The 16,043-nt window shown below is 34.3% G+C and overlaps 1 protein-coding gene across 6 annotated transcripts in view; it reads right to left on the bottom strand.

Annotated features, from left to right (window-relative positions):
• The window catches only part of milt (trafficking kinesin-binding protein milt), a 126,415-nt gene that overhangs the window by 100,050 nt on the left and 10,322 nt on the right, over positions 1-16,043 (bottom strand). For 5 of the 6 annotated variants that reach the window (XM_074127009.1, XM_074127004.1, XM_074127006.1 and 2 more), the window contains 2 exons: positions 13,688-13,792; positions 7,909-8,013 (listed from right to left, as the gene is read on the bottom strand). Coding sequence is in view for 1 of the 6 variants with exons in the window: in XM_074126997.1 (XP_073983098.1) it covers positions 7,909-8,013; positions 13,688-13,792 (210 nt within the window). In the remaining 5 variants the exon portion in view is untranslated. Of the gene's footprint in view, positions 1-3,441; positions 3,797-7,908; positions 8,014-13,687; positions 13,793-16,043 lie in introns of those variants that run through there. The other variant, XM_074127008.1, reaches the window with a different exon arrangement.

Raw genomic sequence — 16,043 nt, 5'->3', positions numbered from 1 at the left:
AACCATTTTTCTAAGGAGGTGAGATGAGACTGAAGGTTTCTATCAGCTATAATGGATCTTTGTCAGTAGATAAGATGGCAGTATCATCAGCATAGGTGAGAAGAGTAGTTTCAGGATGAGTAGGTATGTCTGAGGAGTAGATTGGAATAAGAGTTATAGACTACACTTTGTGTGCACGTAAAGAAACACATAATCGTTGATACCAGTTTTGTGGAAAACCCAAAAATTAAGTGCTACTTCTGGCAAAGGGATTTTTCTCGCTTAATTTGAGTCCCCTGGCCCCCCGGGATCCAATCAAAAGTTTAATTCTAATTTTTTTTGGCACCAACTTAAACGGACCATTTCCGGTAGAAACACGAATATTTGCACAATTTCCTGTAAAATTTAACCATAATTGGCAATACAATTTCCTTAAAAAAAAAAAAAAATTGTGCAGCCTAAATATATTTATCTATATTTAATTCTGAGTCCAAAATTTTAGGCATTTTTTTTACTTGAAGACGAGTAACTTATTAAAAAAAAATGGTCTGGCTAGACTACAAGGTTATAACCCCTTGATATTGATAACCTCACACTATTCTTGGGAGGGGTTTGAAGACGTCATCACTTTTTAGCCGCCATCCATCCCCCTTCCTTGTTTAAAACCGCTAGGCCCCGACCTATCCCCCACCACATGTGTTTACTTTAATGGTTGTATAGTAATCAATTATCAATGAATGGATTCCTTTTTTTATGCTCCAAAGTATTTCTTTCTGTTCAGTATTGGTTAAATTTTCAAAGAGTAGGCGCACATTTATACGCTTACGACTTATCGTACAGCTTTTTTGGTTGGTCTGGTAAAACCCTATGAACTAGCTAAATGAGGGTGGCATGGAAAGGGGTGCATCTAAATACCTGTATATGACGTCAAACATTTCTGTTTCCTTTCTACTACATAACGTGGACATATCATTATTATATTGTCCTGAAATCCTCCTCCTCCTCATCGCAATCTAGGCAGAGAGGAGAGGATATCAATATTGATTCTGTTAAGATATGATCTGATCATCTCCAGTACGAGGGGGTACCCAAAAATAACCGGAATTGCGTTGCCGCGCATGGAGCTTATGTAGTACGCATTTCTGCCGCTAGACGTGTATAGCGCAATTCCTTGCCAGTTCAGTCCTGCCTGTGTTGTCTGCCTGGCTTGTTCTGTTCATCTGCAGTGATTGTTTTTACCAGCGCTGTTTTGTTCTTTTTTCGTTTTTTATGATGGCAAGTTTAAGTGAACAACGTGCAGCTCTGAAATTTTGTTTTCTAATCGGCAAAAATGCTGCTGAAAGTGTTTTAATGTTGAAAACAGCTTACAAAGATGACGCTATGGGAAAAACTCAAGTATACGAGTGGTTTACTCGGTTTAAAAATGGCGACATGTCGATTGATGACAAACCTCGTTCTGGACGTCCATCAACTGCCCGAATCGACGAAAATGTTGAAAAAATTCGAGAGCTGGTGTTCACAGACCGTCGACAGACAATTGATCAACTGTCAGAGAGTAGTGGGTTATCTTGGAGCTCGGTTCAGCAAATTTTAACGGCAGATTTGGGGATGAAAAGGGTTGCTGCCAAGTTTGTTCCTCGAGTTCTGACTGACAATCAAAAAGAACATCGAGTTGAAACATGTCGTGCTTTGAAACAACAGCTTGAAACTGATCCAGACTTTCTGTCAAAGGTCATTACTGGTGATGAGTCATGGTGCTATGGTTATGACCCAGAAACAAAGCAACAGTCGAGCCAATGGAAGACGTCATCTTCACCCCGACCAAAAAAATGTCGTCAAGTCAAGTCAAACAATGCTGATTTGCTTTTTTTGATGCCAAAGGCGTAGTCCATTCAGAGTTTGTCCCCCCCAGGTCAGACCGTCAATCAAACCTTGTATTTGGAAGTTTTGAAAAGATTGCGCAATAGTGTTCGCCAAAAAAGGCCCGATTTGTGGCAAACAGGAGACTGGTTCTTCCACCACGACAATGCACCTGCACACACAGCCATCTCTGTTACACAGTTTTTGGCTAAAAATGGCATGGTTCCGCTGCCCCACGCACCTTACTCGCCTGACCTGGCTCCGTGCGACTTTTTCTTATTTCCACGCATGAAAAAGGGCATGAAAGGTCACCGATTTGACAACATTGAAGAGGTCAAGAAAAAAACGAAGAAGGAGCTGTCAGCCATTTCTAAAGATGACTACAAAAAATGTTTCGAACAGTGGAAGCACCGGTGGGACAAATGTATTAGTTGTAATGGAGAGTATTTTGAAGGGGATAAGGTTGTTCTGTAAAAAATTTGTAAATAAATAGCTTTTAAAAAATAATTCCGGTTTTTTTTGGGTACCCCCTCGTATACGGCGCGATTTTCTCCTAGGTTAAAAAAGTTGCAAGTGAACCGGTCACTAGACTATCTCTTAACTACTACAGTAACTGAACAGGTTACAGCTTGCACAATATTTTTCAAACCAAGAAAACGTATCTGTTTTTTTTTTAATCACCATTAAACAACTGAAGTATCCTACACTGAAATAACATCTTAGAGGAAAAAAAAAATTCCACCATTCCTCAAGGAATGCCCAGTAAAAGATCCCTTGAAAAATTAAATGCAAGAATTTAATCACAAAAAGAAGATTACAGTAAACCGATGGGGGGTCCAATACCTTGGATAAAATAAGATTTAAAAAAAGTGAAAATCTACTCAGTAAATAAGTACTTTCGGTTGCCGAATTCACTTCACTATGCTACTGGCAGAGCCCCTAGCGGAGCCAAATCTAAAAAACTAAGTTTCAGTTTCCTACGTTCGTTATTTTTCTAGATAAACATTTTTTTTTTTACACAATTAGACACAAACTCTTCTAATAACGGTGGCATAATTGCAATCTAATAACAAGAAGTAAAAAAAATGGCCTAGAACTAACCACGACAGAAAACATTGCGACACCCTTCGAAAGGAAATTGTCAAGATGGGTAGATTAATAAAAAATAAGTCTATTGCTCGAGATAACCTGATGAACATCCTACCTCTGAAGATGATAAGTGAAGATCCTTGAAGACAAACTATGTATCTTATTGTGTTAAAAATTGTGCCGCCCATAAGTCAACAACTTCCAAAATTGTATTAAGAAAGGCGCGGTAGTAAGAGGGTAGTCAATTGATATTTTCTTTTTCTTAAAGACAATCTAATTATTATTTACTATCATTGTTTTCAAAAAAGTTTTCGAAGTACCAATAAAATTACGTCACGAGCAAACTAAATTAAAAATCAAGGCTACAAAAACAAAGTAACCCAACATTAATAAAATTACTACTAATTTACAAACACACATCATTTTTTTTAAATGATAAGAACGAATTATTTTCTTATGGTAGTAATTTAAGAAACTCAATCATTCTATAAATGAAATGAACCAATTACTTACGACAGTAACAGTATACTTCATCTTCTTATCCAACACAGTAATCAGTAATTTAATCATGCAAAGTAATAAAATAGTAACACGATTCCTCATCTTTAAGCGCTATGCACTATTAATCAATAATATCACTGTGCTACATATCTACAGTAATTGACATAATTATTTCTGAAATTATAACCTTTTTTTTTTATAACAATAAAAAAGTTGTTAACAATTAAATGATTTTGTTACTTTAATTGAAAGATTTGTGAAACAATTTTTTAAAAGATATAATGCTGATAAGTACTGTACTGGCTCTTTATATAAATTTAAACAAGAAAAAAAAACAAGCTAAATATTGAAAAAATTAAAACACTTTCAAAAAGTTATAGTTAAGTTTAAAGTTTAAAACACAAACTAGAAAAATGTTACAAGGTTAGTTAAGTAAACGCCCACAACACGGAAGCGATAGTTGTCTAAACAGCCACCAGGTGCCACCATATTATAGATAACAGCAAGCATTACCTCCTTTTTTTAAATTTAAATTTTTGTTTTATTGTTTATTTTCTCAGAACTTTATTTTTCTATTTAATAAACTCCAACTATTATTGAAACCTGTTCTTAATAATTTAACACTTTCAGTTTTTTTTTTTTAGAGAAGCAAATTTTGCATTAAATTAAAAAAAAAGTCAGAAAATAACTAGTGCTGCACGAGACCGAGACGAGGCGAGACTTTATGCAGTCTCGATCTCGGTTTTTTGAATTTTTGTTTAAGTATTAAAAGCGGTTTGCTATTAATAATCTTTTCAAAAAATGTTATTATTTTCTAATAATTATTTTAATTTATATATTGATAATGAAAATGTGTGTAAAAGAAGACAACTACTTACAGTTCAATGCATCATATGTTACTATTTCTGTTATATATCTTTATATAATTTCAAAAAGATGTTAAAAACGCGCCAAATGAAAGACCCAAATAACATATCTGCCTACTATAACAAGTCGATTCGTGAAATAAAAAATACACCTCCCAACAAACTTCCCGCTCCATTAGTTACGGCTGATGGTGAAGATAAAGAATCTGATGATTCACCTTTTGACGACGACGACGACGACTGCATCAATATTTTTGCACCATTTGCTCTAAAATCAGCAAATATCACCGAAGCATGGAAAAGAGAAATAATTAATTACACCAAATTAGACCAAGCACCAGTAGACGTTGACATTTTAGAATGGTGTAAAACACTTGAGAATTCCTTCAAAAATTTGTCTAGAATGGCGAAAGATATTTTTAGTATCTGTGCAACTTCAGTGCTTGCGATGATAATGACCAATAGAAAATCTTCTCTAACTTCTGACTCAGTAAAAGCTCTTTTATGTATCAATGCTTGGGCAAAGTGTGTCTTAAAAACGAAAATTTGTGGCAATATTTTTTAGGTGCATAGATAGTCTTTTTTTTCTCAAATTCATTAATTCTAAAATATAATTCAAATAATATCAAAGTTCAAAGTATTAGATTATTAATAGTGAAATTTATGAAATTTAATGAATGAATGATATGAATAGTGAAATTTAGTGAATTAATGTAAAAATTAGGTAATTCGAAGGGGGCCGCCACGGTAGCCGAGCGGTGCGAGACCTGTGAAGCTAATGTGCATTGTGGTACTGGGTTCGATTCCCGGTCTTAGGCCTTGGATTTTATTTAATGGTTAATATGAGAAATTTACAGTAAAGTATGTTTGCTAGTCGCCTCTGTCCGCGACACCTAATTGGTAGTTGGACGTAAAGCCCCGCCTGAAAAAATAGGCGATTACTTTACTTTGCTTACTTTACTTATGTAATTCGAAGTCAAATAGATGTAGTAATATTGAAAATATATAATAAAATCGTATCTTTTGATAATTAATTCAATACCCGTAATGATTATTTATTAATAAAGAACACAATTTTATAAATTTGTAGCTAAAAATTAATATTTGAAAAACCGAGACGAGACCGAGATTTCTCGACGAGTTATATATCATGTCTCGATCTCGGTCTCGGTCTCGGTTGCTCAAGTCTCGTCTCGGTACCGAGACCGAGATTTGTCTCGTTTCTCGTGCTGCAATAGAAATAACTTTTTAAAAGTTTTGTGAAATCAATAAAATTAAGTCTTAGAATATCTTTCAGTACCAAACAATTGTGAAAATAATAATAATACATAACATTTTAAGCCAGTCTTTGGAAGATCTTTAATATCCCTCCTATAGAGTGTTGCACAAATTTTTCTTTTTGGTATTCAACCCACTTTTTTGAAACAATAAATCGCTGCACCCCACAGAAAAATTTATAAAAAAAATCGGATGAATATCAGAGAAAAAAGAAAATAAATAACTTTCTTCAAACAAATTTTGACTAAAACTTCATCTGATCGTAAGATTTGTCAACTTATAATTCACAAAATTTGTGAGACGGGCTTGCACTTCAGATAACTGTTCAACATACAATAAAATATTTAATAATGGTATTAATTTCATGCCTTCTGAGTTAAGTCTTGGTTGTTTTTTGTTTTTTACAGCTATAACTTTTGGAAAACCCTAGTTTCATAAATATCAGTAAAAGCCAATAAATGCAATGAAAGTATAGTTTTTGCTGATAATTGTGGATATTCGTTTGGTACAGAGATCCAAAAATTTGCACAAGATAAAGTATTGAAATGAATACTTCATGCTCAATCCAGTAGTTATGTGAATAAGATGTTCTTTTAGCAAGAAGAAATAGCGAAAGAAAACAGTTCTTGAACCCGTTAGATTTAAAGTATGTAATTATAAAAAAAGTATTAAAAATATTTTTTGTCAAAAAATTCAGTATGATAATTATTTCAGTTTTCGCAACCTGCAGTTTTGCGCACTATTAGGCTAAAACCTTACAAGGCGAATCAGAACAACAAATTCTTCCAAATCAATTCAAATAACTAGAAAGAAAGTACAATAAAAGAACAGTAAAGATAATATTTCAATTAGGCTGGAAACATAGTGGAGCGGCGAGCAAAGCGGCGATGATAGCGAAGAGCAAAGCGGCAAAAACAAAAACTAGAAATAGATAGCGTTGCTCTATCTTCGCTTTGCTCGCCACTATGCGCGGTCCCATATGTTTACTTGTGTTTGATTTCGCCGCTTCGCTCTTCGCTATCATCGCCGCTCCACTATGTTTCCAGCCTTAGAGCGTTAATGATCACGTTCAGTCGTTGCTAAGAAACTTGAAGGAAGTTAGAAAATTGCATTACCCTTCTAAATCTGGTAATTCCTTCATCAACGGTTATGAAGACAGTCAGGAAATCAACTCGAAACGAGAGAAGGAATGAAAATTCATGCTAAATTTTACTCTTTTTCTCATTTTCCTCATTGAAATTAAAAAAAAAAAAAATTAAGGTGATGCGTGGCCATAACAGGCTTTGGGTCGCGATGGCGTAGTCTTTCTGCTAACGCTTAAGAACTTTCATCTGGTCTTATGCTGTGATTATCACGAACACAAAATAATGTAGACTTCCCTGGTGAGGCTGTTGTTTTTAAAAGAAAGATTGGCTTTTGTGGCATTGGGAAAGCTGGACTAGATCAAACTAGCTGGAAAGATGTTATCTCTGAAAATGAATTTAAGATAGAAAAAGATGCCAGAGGCTTTTTTCTAGAAGAGGAAGACTAATGTTCCCTCTTAAGTCTATACAGCTTTCAATATAATTTTGAGCTTTAGCTAAATCCATTATTAAGTAGAGATTTAAGTAGTGTTACAATTAAGATTGTTTTCCAATCTTATTAAGGACTTTAAAAGCCCACTTCTTTATGATTAATTTTATTGAATATTTCTGTACCTCGGAGGGAAAAGGCACCATGTCACAAAAAGTAAATTTTACAGGGGAACCAAATAAAGATATTTTTCCAAATCCATTTTTTGTTCCACTTTTCCGGTTGTACTCTTTCTTGTACTTCTCACCATAATTATTACAGTTGGTATGGCCACATAACCTCCCATATTTTAAAATATTTTACTTTCATCTCCATTGTGAAAAAAATGTATGCCCATGTAGTGCCTTTTACCCTTAAGTAATGAAGTATCATAGCGCTTTTTAAAAATACATAAATCGCTTAATAGTAAACATAGGACATAGTGCTTTACACCTGTAGAAAGAGTAACAAAAAATTTGTAAAATGATGTCAAAATCTGAAAATCGAAAAAAATGGACATGGTGCCTTTTCTCTCCGAGGTACAGATTTGTTTTAAAAATTATAAGTAGCAACTTACACCAACAAGAGAGTAATTAGAATTAACTCATAATATAATTAATTAAAAGAAAGACGTGTTTTTATAATTTCCGAACGCTGTTATGGCTATAGTATTATGTTTTCCAAAGCCTCAAAATAAAAATGAACTATAATAGTCAACCATTATCTACATACAAATAATTCTGCTCTGTTAATACAGAATTTAAAAATAAAGAATTGTACTCACAAAAATAATTTAAAGTTTCCCTTATCTGCTCAGGAGTCAAAGGGGAATCTATTTCTTCTGGCTTTAAAGCGGGACTAGGGATGTACCAGTCTTGATTCTCATATCCTAAAATATTAATAAATTTTATAAAATTACATAAAACAACTTTTAATTATGAAATTAAATGAATAATTCTTAAATTATATGAGATTAGCTAACTTTTATCCCACTTTATTAAGTTTTTCAATTATTACAAGTTCAGCTACACTTCTAATGGTATATCTGATCCATTCCAGGAAGAGTTAAACCAAACCGTTGCTTAGAGAGAGAAAGAGGAGCTGGTTGTCCGGGATAACCATCCTCTCACACCACTCCCTAGATGTTCTGAGGATAAATCCCACTAATTCAGGGAATAAAGCTTTTCCAAGGAGGTTGTAGGAAGAGAGGAGAGTTGTTAGTCAGGAACATACTTTCTTTGATGTACTGAGCACCCCTGCCAAGAATGTCTTATCCCGAAAATTTCGAAGTAGGTACCCAATATTAAGAAATTGGGAGGGTCTATGGGCAGTTCACACCCTTCACAAATCGATTAAGCACGCAGGCTCTTTAGGGAAGCCCTTTGTAGAAAGGGGAACCAGTTGATTTGAATAACCAAATCCCTGGCGCAAAAAAACACTAACGAAGATCATATTCTGTCTTGGAGACTTTTTTTTTTTTGACACAGTCATCGTGTTTCTGAAATTCATCGCGTCACCATTGGGTAAAACTAGAATTTACCTTTGTGTTCACTACACTTAAATATGTAGCTATGCGTTTCTACTGTTGTGTGAATATTAGTGGTGTCTATTGTCCTAGTTGGTTGTGTTGTTCGGCCATGTTGCCCAACAAGGGGTACAGTGGACAATCCAAAAGCTTCTGAAGTTTCATCCAGTTTTTTAACAAATTGTTTCATCAACCCTAACTTAATGTGCAAAGGCGGCATTAACACTTTTTCCGCTTCAACAATCGGCTCAAATTTGACGTTCTGTTTTCCGACACACAATTCTGTTCTTACAGGCCATGACCGTTGAATATAGTGTTTAGAATCCGCTCTGCTATCCCACAAGCACAAATAACACGGATACTTTTAAAAATATTAAAATCAATTAAAATTTATGAAAAAATTGAAAAATGAGTATTATTATTATAACTATCACAAAAGCAAACTTTATACCGAAAAAAGGTATTTTCTTTTCGTTTTTGTGCATAACTAACTGGAAAATAATAGTATAAACTTTAGGACAAAGAACGAAAATTTTTTTGTAGAGTCGTGTAATTAATGTAGCTCCCTCAATTTACATCCATTATAAGTTTATACTTTTATAATTAATTATATAGCAATTAATAGCTTAATTTATTACAAAGACCAATTAAAAAAAAGAGAGAGAGAGAGAGAGCAGAAAATGAATGAAATGCCAGCTGATAACTACATCTGTCCTTGCAGCATGCCAATTTGGCAAACTATCAGATGTAGTAGTAGAAATTTAAATATTTTTTTATCTAAGAGACTTTTCACATCTGACCCGCATAATGTAAAAAAATAAATACTTTCCTTATACAAATATTTATTCTAAAATAATCAGGATAGTCTTTTGAACATAAATTCTACGGCAATTAAGTGTTTCAAAGTTGGCTAAACTGAAGTGTTTTGAATAGGGAACAAAATGTTTTGAGTAAACTAATCTTTGTTAAAAATCGAATAAGAACAATAAAAACTGGAGAATTTTGATTTTGGGATGCCCATCCATTGAACCAAGTAAGAATTTATTGTAAGTAAATTGTCAGGATATACGAGGGTCGTTTGAAAAGTCCGTGCAAAGTCAGAGAGATAGCACTACTGGAGCGTATCGAGGTTATGTTTAGTTAGTAGCATCTCTTGGAAGAACACACACCAAGTTCCAGCCAGATCGGTCTATTTCTTTGTGTTTGGCATTCGTTTGAATCGAGGAAGTCGAGTGATTTTCAAAAAATGGACGAAAAAGAATTTCGTGTGTTGATTAAACACTACTTTGTGAAAGGCAAAACGCCTCAGGAGACTAAAGAGAAGCTTGATAAACATTATGGTGACTCTGCACCTTCGATTAGAACAGTTTATAAGTGGTTTCAAAATTTTCGGAGTGGCCATATGGGCACAAGTGACGCTGAACGTTCTGGACGCCCTGTTGAGGTTACTACTCCAGAAATCATTGATAAAATCCATAATATGGTGATGGATGACAGAAGAGTGAAGGTGCGTGAGATTGCTAGTGCTGTGGGCATCTCGAATGAACGGGTACATAATATTTTGCATCAACATTTGGACCATGACAAAGCTATCCGCAAGATGGGTGCCGCGATTGCTCACGCTTGACCAAAAACGAAATCGTGTGAAGTGCTGCAAGGCCGGTTTGCAGCTGTTCCAGAAGAATCCGCAGGACTTTAAGCGTCGTTTCGTCACTGTGGATGAAACATGGATACATCACTACACACCTGAGACCAAAGAACAATCTAAACAATGGGTTACCAAGGGGGAATCTGCGCCAAAAAAGGCGAAGACCGTTCCTTCGGCCGGAAAGATTATGGCGACTGTCTTTTGGTATTCGCAAGGAATAATCCTCATCGACTATCTGGAAAAGGGTAAAACTATTATAGGTGCATATTATTCATCGTTATTGGACCGTTTGAAAACCGAGCTGCAAGAAAAACGCCCACGAATGGCCCACAAAAATGTCCTTTTCCATCACGACAACGCACCAGCTCACACCTCAGCAGTTGTGGTCGCAAAATTAATGGAAATAGGGTTCCAACTCGTTTCACATCCCCCCTATTCTCCAGACTTGGCTCCCTCGAACTACTATTTGTTCCCCAATATGAAGAAATGGCTGGCGGGAAAAAGATTTTATTCAAACGAGGAGGTGATTGCAGAAACGAATGGCTATTTTTCAGACTTGGACAAATCCTATTATCCGGAAGGGATCAACAAACTATAGCAGCGTTGGACGAAGTGTATAAGCCTAAAAGGAGACTATGTTGAAAAATAAAAAAGGTTTACCCCAAAAAATTAAGTAGTTTTTATTTTTGCACGGACTTTTCAAACGACCCTCGTAAATGCCAATCAACTGTACTTACAAAAACCTAACAAGAACTGATTTGCCCTGTAAATGGGAAGTGTACTAGACACTTCTTCAGGAATCTTACTGGCAACAAAAGGGTATCCAAGCCTAGCTACACAAACTAACCCTCCAATTGACTCTTATAACCAACTCACAAAAGGGAACCAGCAGATAGTAATTGTCGCAGGCAACTATTTAGATTTAACGAGAATCTAAGGCACGCTCTAGTTTCAACACAACAAAACTCACATTATAAATTTTTTTTTGTGTTTTTACAGATACCATATTCTTAATAGTACAAAAATTTTCACTCAAAAGAGTAAAATTAGGGCATTTAGGCCGCAGAGAATTGACCTTATAAGGCAACATCTAAGGGCTGTCTTATACCAATACTCTCCATTTACGAACGTAATGTCTAAATGCTTTTTTTAATTTATTTTTATTGATCCGCCGTTTAAAATCTTCGTTCATAAATTTAAAAGAAAAATAAATGAATACAAACACATAGCTCTCCTCCGAAATAAAGCCGATAACCAGAAACCTCTTTCTCTAATCAATCTCTTTCCCGTTCTTGCGCCCCCCCAAAAAAGTAAAAGCAAAATCTGCGACTAAAGTGATCCTTCAATTGTAGATCCTCCAAAAGTTTCAATGTTTTGCGCAAAATAATTGTGTTGAATGTAAAAAAATATGATTTGACTCTTTCTCTTTACGTAGTACGCAGAGAATAGGTATGGGAACGAAAAATAACTGTATTGCTTTTGGTAGAATATGTCCCTTAAATTTTGATCTCTATTAACCAGTTAACTGTTTAAGACGAAGATATTCGTCATGAAAAAATAGTAAACTTTTGTGATATGACGAGCATATTCGTCATGCGTTTTCACTAGTGACCATCAGCAGTTAATTTTGCAATTTTAGTCAAAACTAAAATTTATTCGTAAACTGCAAGAAGTTTGGAATATTTTGAGGCCATGTTGAAATAAAAAGAACTAATAGAATAGATATAGTATGAATTAGTCTTCGTAAATGTATCATTGTCTTTTATTAGTCATCACTGAATCAATAACGAATTCATATACTCGTATTTTGTTAGGCCGGTAGCCGAGCGGTTAGAGGCGAAACCTGCGAAGCTAATATGCTTTGTGGTACTGGGTTCGATTCCTGGTCTTAGGCCTTGGATTTTATTTAACCCCTTAACGTGCACGCTCGAGTTAACTCGAGCGCGCTAAATTGGCCAAACTGTGCACACTCGAGATAATTCGAGCGGCGTTGTACTTTATGCTGCTATAATTTTTCACACTCGAATATAATCGAGAATTGAAAATAATGTGAAAGCAAAGAAAAACAATCGTTTTATTGATATTTATCATTTACATGGGATTGCAAGCTATAGCACTTACTTAATCGTATAAAATATAGCGTTTTTTTTTCAAAAATACTGTGCATTAAGGGGTTAATGGTTAATAAAAGAAATTTACAGTAAAGTATGTTTGCTAGTCACCTCCGTCCACGATACCTAATTAGTAGTTGGACGTTAAGCCCGCCTGAAAAAATAGGCGATATTGTGTTAGGCTAGACTACGCAGCAAGTGGCGCGCCTGGTAATGAAAAACGGGATGAGGATCCTTTTGTTCCCTATTTACCTGCATTCAAGAAGCGAAGCTTTTGGCACATGTGTCAAAGGATCAAGATTCAGCGATCATCCAAATTGCTGAGTCGTGGGCTACTAACCCTGCCAAGAAAATTCCCTGCATAATTGTTCGTATTTTATCATCTGTGATCAGGGATTCATTTGCATAAATACCAGGTCTGTAATGTTGCGACCTACTCGGGATAATTGCAGCAGTGTGCATTCTTTGTAATTTGGTATTTACGCAAGGAGAGTACTGAGTAAGCTGTTTACATGCTAGTGGCACCAGGTTTTTCCAAGTTTTTGTGATTCTTTATCAGATTTCCTCATAACACTTTTATCATTTGAATGCGTATTTCGAGATAATAAAGTAATTTAGAAAATATATTTTTGTCCGATCGAAGAAAGTAAATCAGTGTGTAGCAAGCTGTTCTCAGATCAACAACGATTCGAGTGCAACGAAATTTATTTTTGATGTTTTTGGTTCCCATTTATGTTAATATAAATAAATGAATAAATATACATGAAATAAATAACAAAAATATATATATAAAAGTCATTTCATTGCAACCCAATTTCATATCAAACATTCTCTGGGTTTGACGAATATATTCCTTCATCGCTTAATTTGTACGACACACGTACGGGACACATACGAGTACGTCCAAAAAGGTCGAAATACAGTTAACTGGTTAAACGGAAAACTTTTTGGCGTGCCAAAAGGAATGAAAGGTAGAATTTGGCATGCCATAGGTGGGAAAAAAATATTATTAACTCTATTATAGCCTCCTACTCTCCTCATTGAAACTGAGCCTACGACCACCCACCCAAATCTGAATCACTTCATCGCCCCCAATGGGGGGGCGAAATCGATCTCTTTTGGAACCTATGATTTTTTATAAAAACATTGTTTAACTAGGCTACAGTTCCCTCTGGCAATACTGTGCTGCAGAACAAATTCTAAGAATTGATTGCAACAATCTTAATTATATTATACAAAAAATAAATAAATTCTTTTTATAATACATAAATATAATCACCAGTAAAACTAGTAAGGGTGTCTGCACGAAGTTTATATTTTGGAATCTGTTCTTCTAGAAGACTTATGATCTCTACTTCGGGCAGCTCCTCACCGCTGCACACATCTGTTCAAAAATAAATAATTATAATATTAATATTATGGAAACAAAGTAGATATGAATAAATAAATAAATAATAGTAGATTAAAGGTAATAAATAATAGTTTAAAAAAAAAGTATTATATAAATGACAAAAACTATTTATTCTCTGACTAAGATGTCATGTAGTAAAAATAACTCTATGATGTAACTTAGTTAATTTGATGTTATTGTTATTAGTTTTCCTCTCTTTAAAAATTACATAGTTCGTGTTATTGCAGTAAAACTAATTAAAAACTAAAAATTACATATTACTGGACAGATATAGTTTAAAATTTTAATTTTGTTTACAATAAATTAATGAATTTTAGAAAAAAAAAATGCATTTTGGGGGAAAAATCAAATGAATTCACTCACATGTCTCTCTGTCTCTCTTAAGACAAATTTTCCGAGGTAAGGGTGAATCATAGGGAGCAATTAACTTTCACCTCAAGAATTGCCCTAAACGAATTTTCTTTAGAAAAAGTTTTTCCTAAAGGAAAAACTTGTGATCAACAGATTCGAAGTTTAGGGAATATCGCATAACTTTTGTGAAAATCTCTCCAAAAAAGAAAAACTGAATGATCCATTCAGTAAAATGGTTCCTCCGTTTGTGGAATTTACGTTGCAGTCAGTTTTCCTGGAGAGGTCTAATCTAAATATACATTTTCCGGATTCTGGCAATTTTTTTTTTTTTTTTTAATATGTTTTATCATACAAAGAGCAATTTCTAAAAACCACTTTTGCGGATGCAGCAGATCTTAATTTCCCAGGAAAACCGGAAATCGAAAACTTCAACATGGTCGCGATACTTTTTCTTACCTAGTAGGAGAAAGTAGTAAAACGATATATTTTAGGAATAAATTAATTTTAAGACTTAATTACTCAATAAAATATTGCATTTCTAAACACTGAACTTCGCATCAAAAAATACCTTGAGACCATGAATCAAGTACTTGTTGGTGATCTTGGCACACCTTTCTTCGCCTCCTAACCCTCTCATGGAGGCAATGATCTGACCATGGAAACATAGCAAACTATAATATAACCTTCAGCCTTGGCAGGTGAAGGTTATAAATTTTCCCACTTCATTTAATAAAATTTTTAAAATCTGATGAACTGTTCACCATTTAAATAATAATAATAAAAAAAAAATTCAAATCACATACAACACGAACTCTGAGGACTGATTTAACTAAATTGCTCCTGTGAACCTCTAGCAAGAGCGACTGTGAAAATAGAAGCAACTATTGGCTATTATCCAAAAAACGTCTGTGAAGGTTCCACTTCATTCAGCATCTATTATCTATTAAAAGATAATACTAAGGCATTTTAAAACAAACATGCACAAACTTGTACAAAAAAAAAGGTGTACAAATAATATTCCGGTATGAAATCGACTTTACTGAACATTAAATTCCCACCAAATGAATACAGTTCGTGGTGGGAGTAAAGATAATTCTTTCGACAGGAAATCAGAAAAGCTACGATCAGTTAAACCACGCCCCCTTGAACACTTGAAAAATCAACATCTGTTTACATTCAAGATAGAAGCCTAAAGGACTCCCAGCCAAAAAATTTTCCGGAGCCAAATTTCCGAAAACTAGAAAAACCTTTCTCCTTAATACTTGGCTCCTAAATGAAGAGAGAACCTTAGCACTCCTGCTAAGGACCGCCTCTCTTCCCAAAATCAATTTCCCAGTTAAAAGAAAGGAATTTTAAAAGGTAACAGAACACAATCACTAGGATATCTACCACAACTGTACCAAAAGAAAGCAACACCGTTCTAAAACAGGATGCCAAGCTTTCCACGTTTTTCTTTCCATTTTAAAACTTATTACGCACGATAAAAACAAACAACTTTTCTCGTTTTAGAAGACCAGAAAGCTTGTTTTTCCATTGAAAATTCATTTTCAAAAGTTTGACTATCATTTAAAAAAAAAAAAAAAACACCTTATACAAAATTAAAATTCAGATTAATTAATAACCCATATATTAAATTGCATATATCATTTTAAAAAGCAAATAATTCTTATCAATTGCATCACAGAGTATCTTACAACTTATATTGGACACTTATCTTGAATGACGTACAAGTGTAGTTGATAATAATTATTAATTAAATAAAGCAACAGAATCTAAGTTACAATTCAGCGTTATTTATTTGGAAATAACTATAATAATAATAATAATTATTATAAAAAAAACTCTGATCAAGAATAATAATAAAGGAAAAGCT

This window comes from Rhodnius prolixus, unplaced genomic scaffold (assembly GCF_049639745.1).
Source record: "Rhodnius prolixus isolate KJV_2025 unplaced genomic scaffold, Rpr scaffold_3, whole genome shotgun sequence".
Classification (NCBI taxonomy): Eukaryota; Metazoa; Arthropoda; class Insecta; order Hemiptera; family Reduviidae; genus Rhodnius; species Rhodnius prolixus.
Note: the sequence above shows the minus strand (reverse complement) of the source record. Positions and strands in the feature narration are given on the sequence as shown.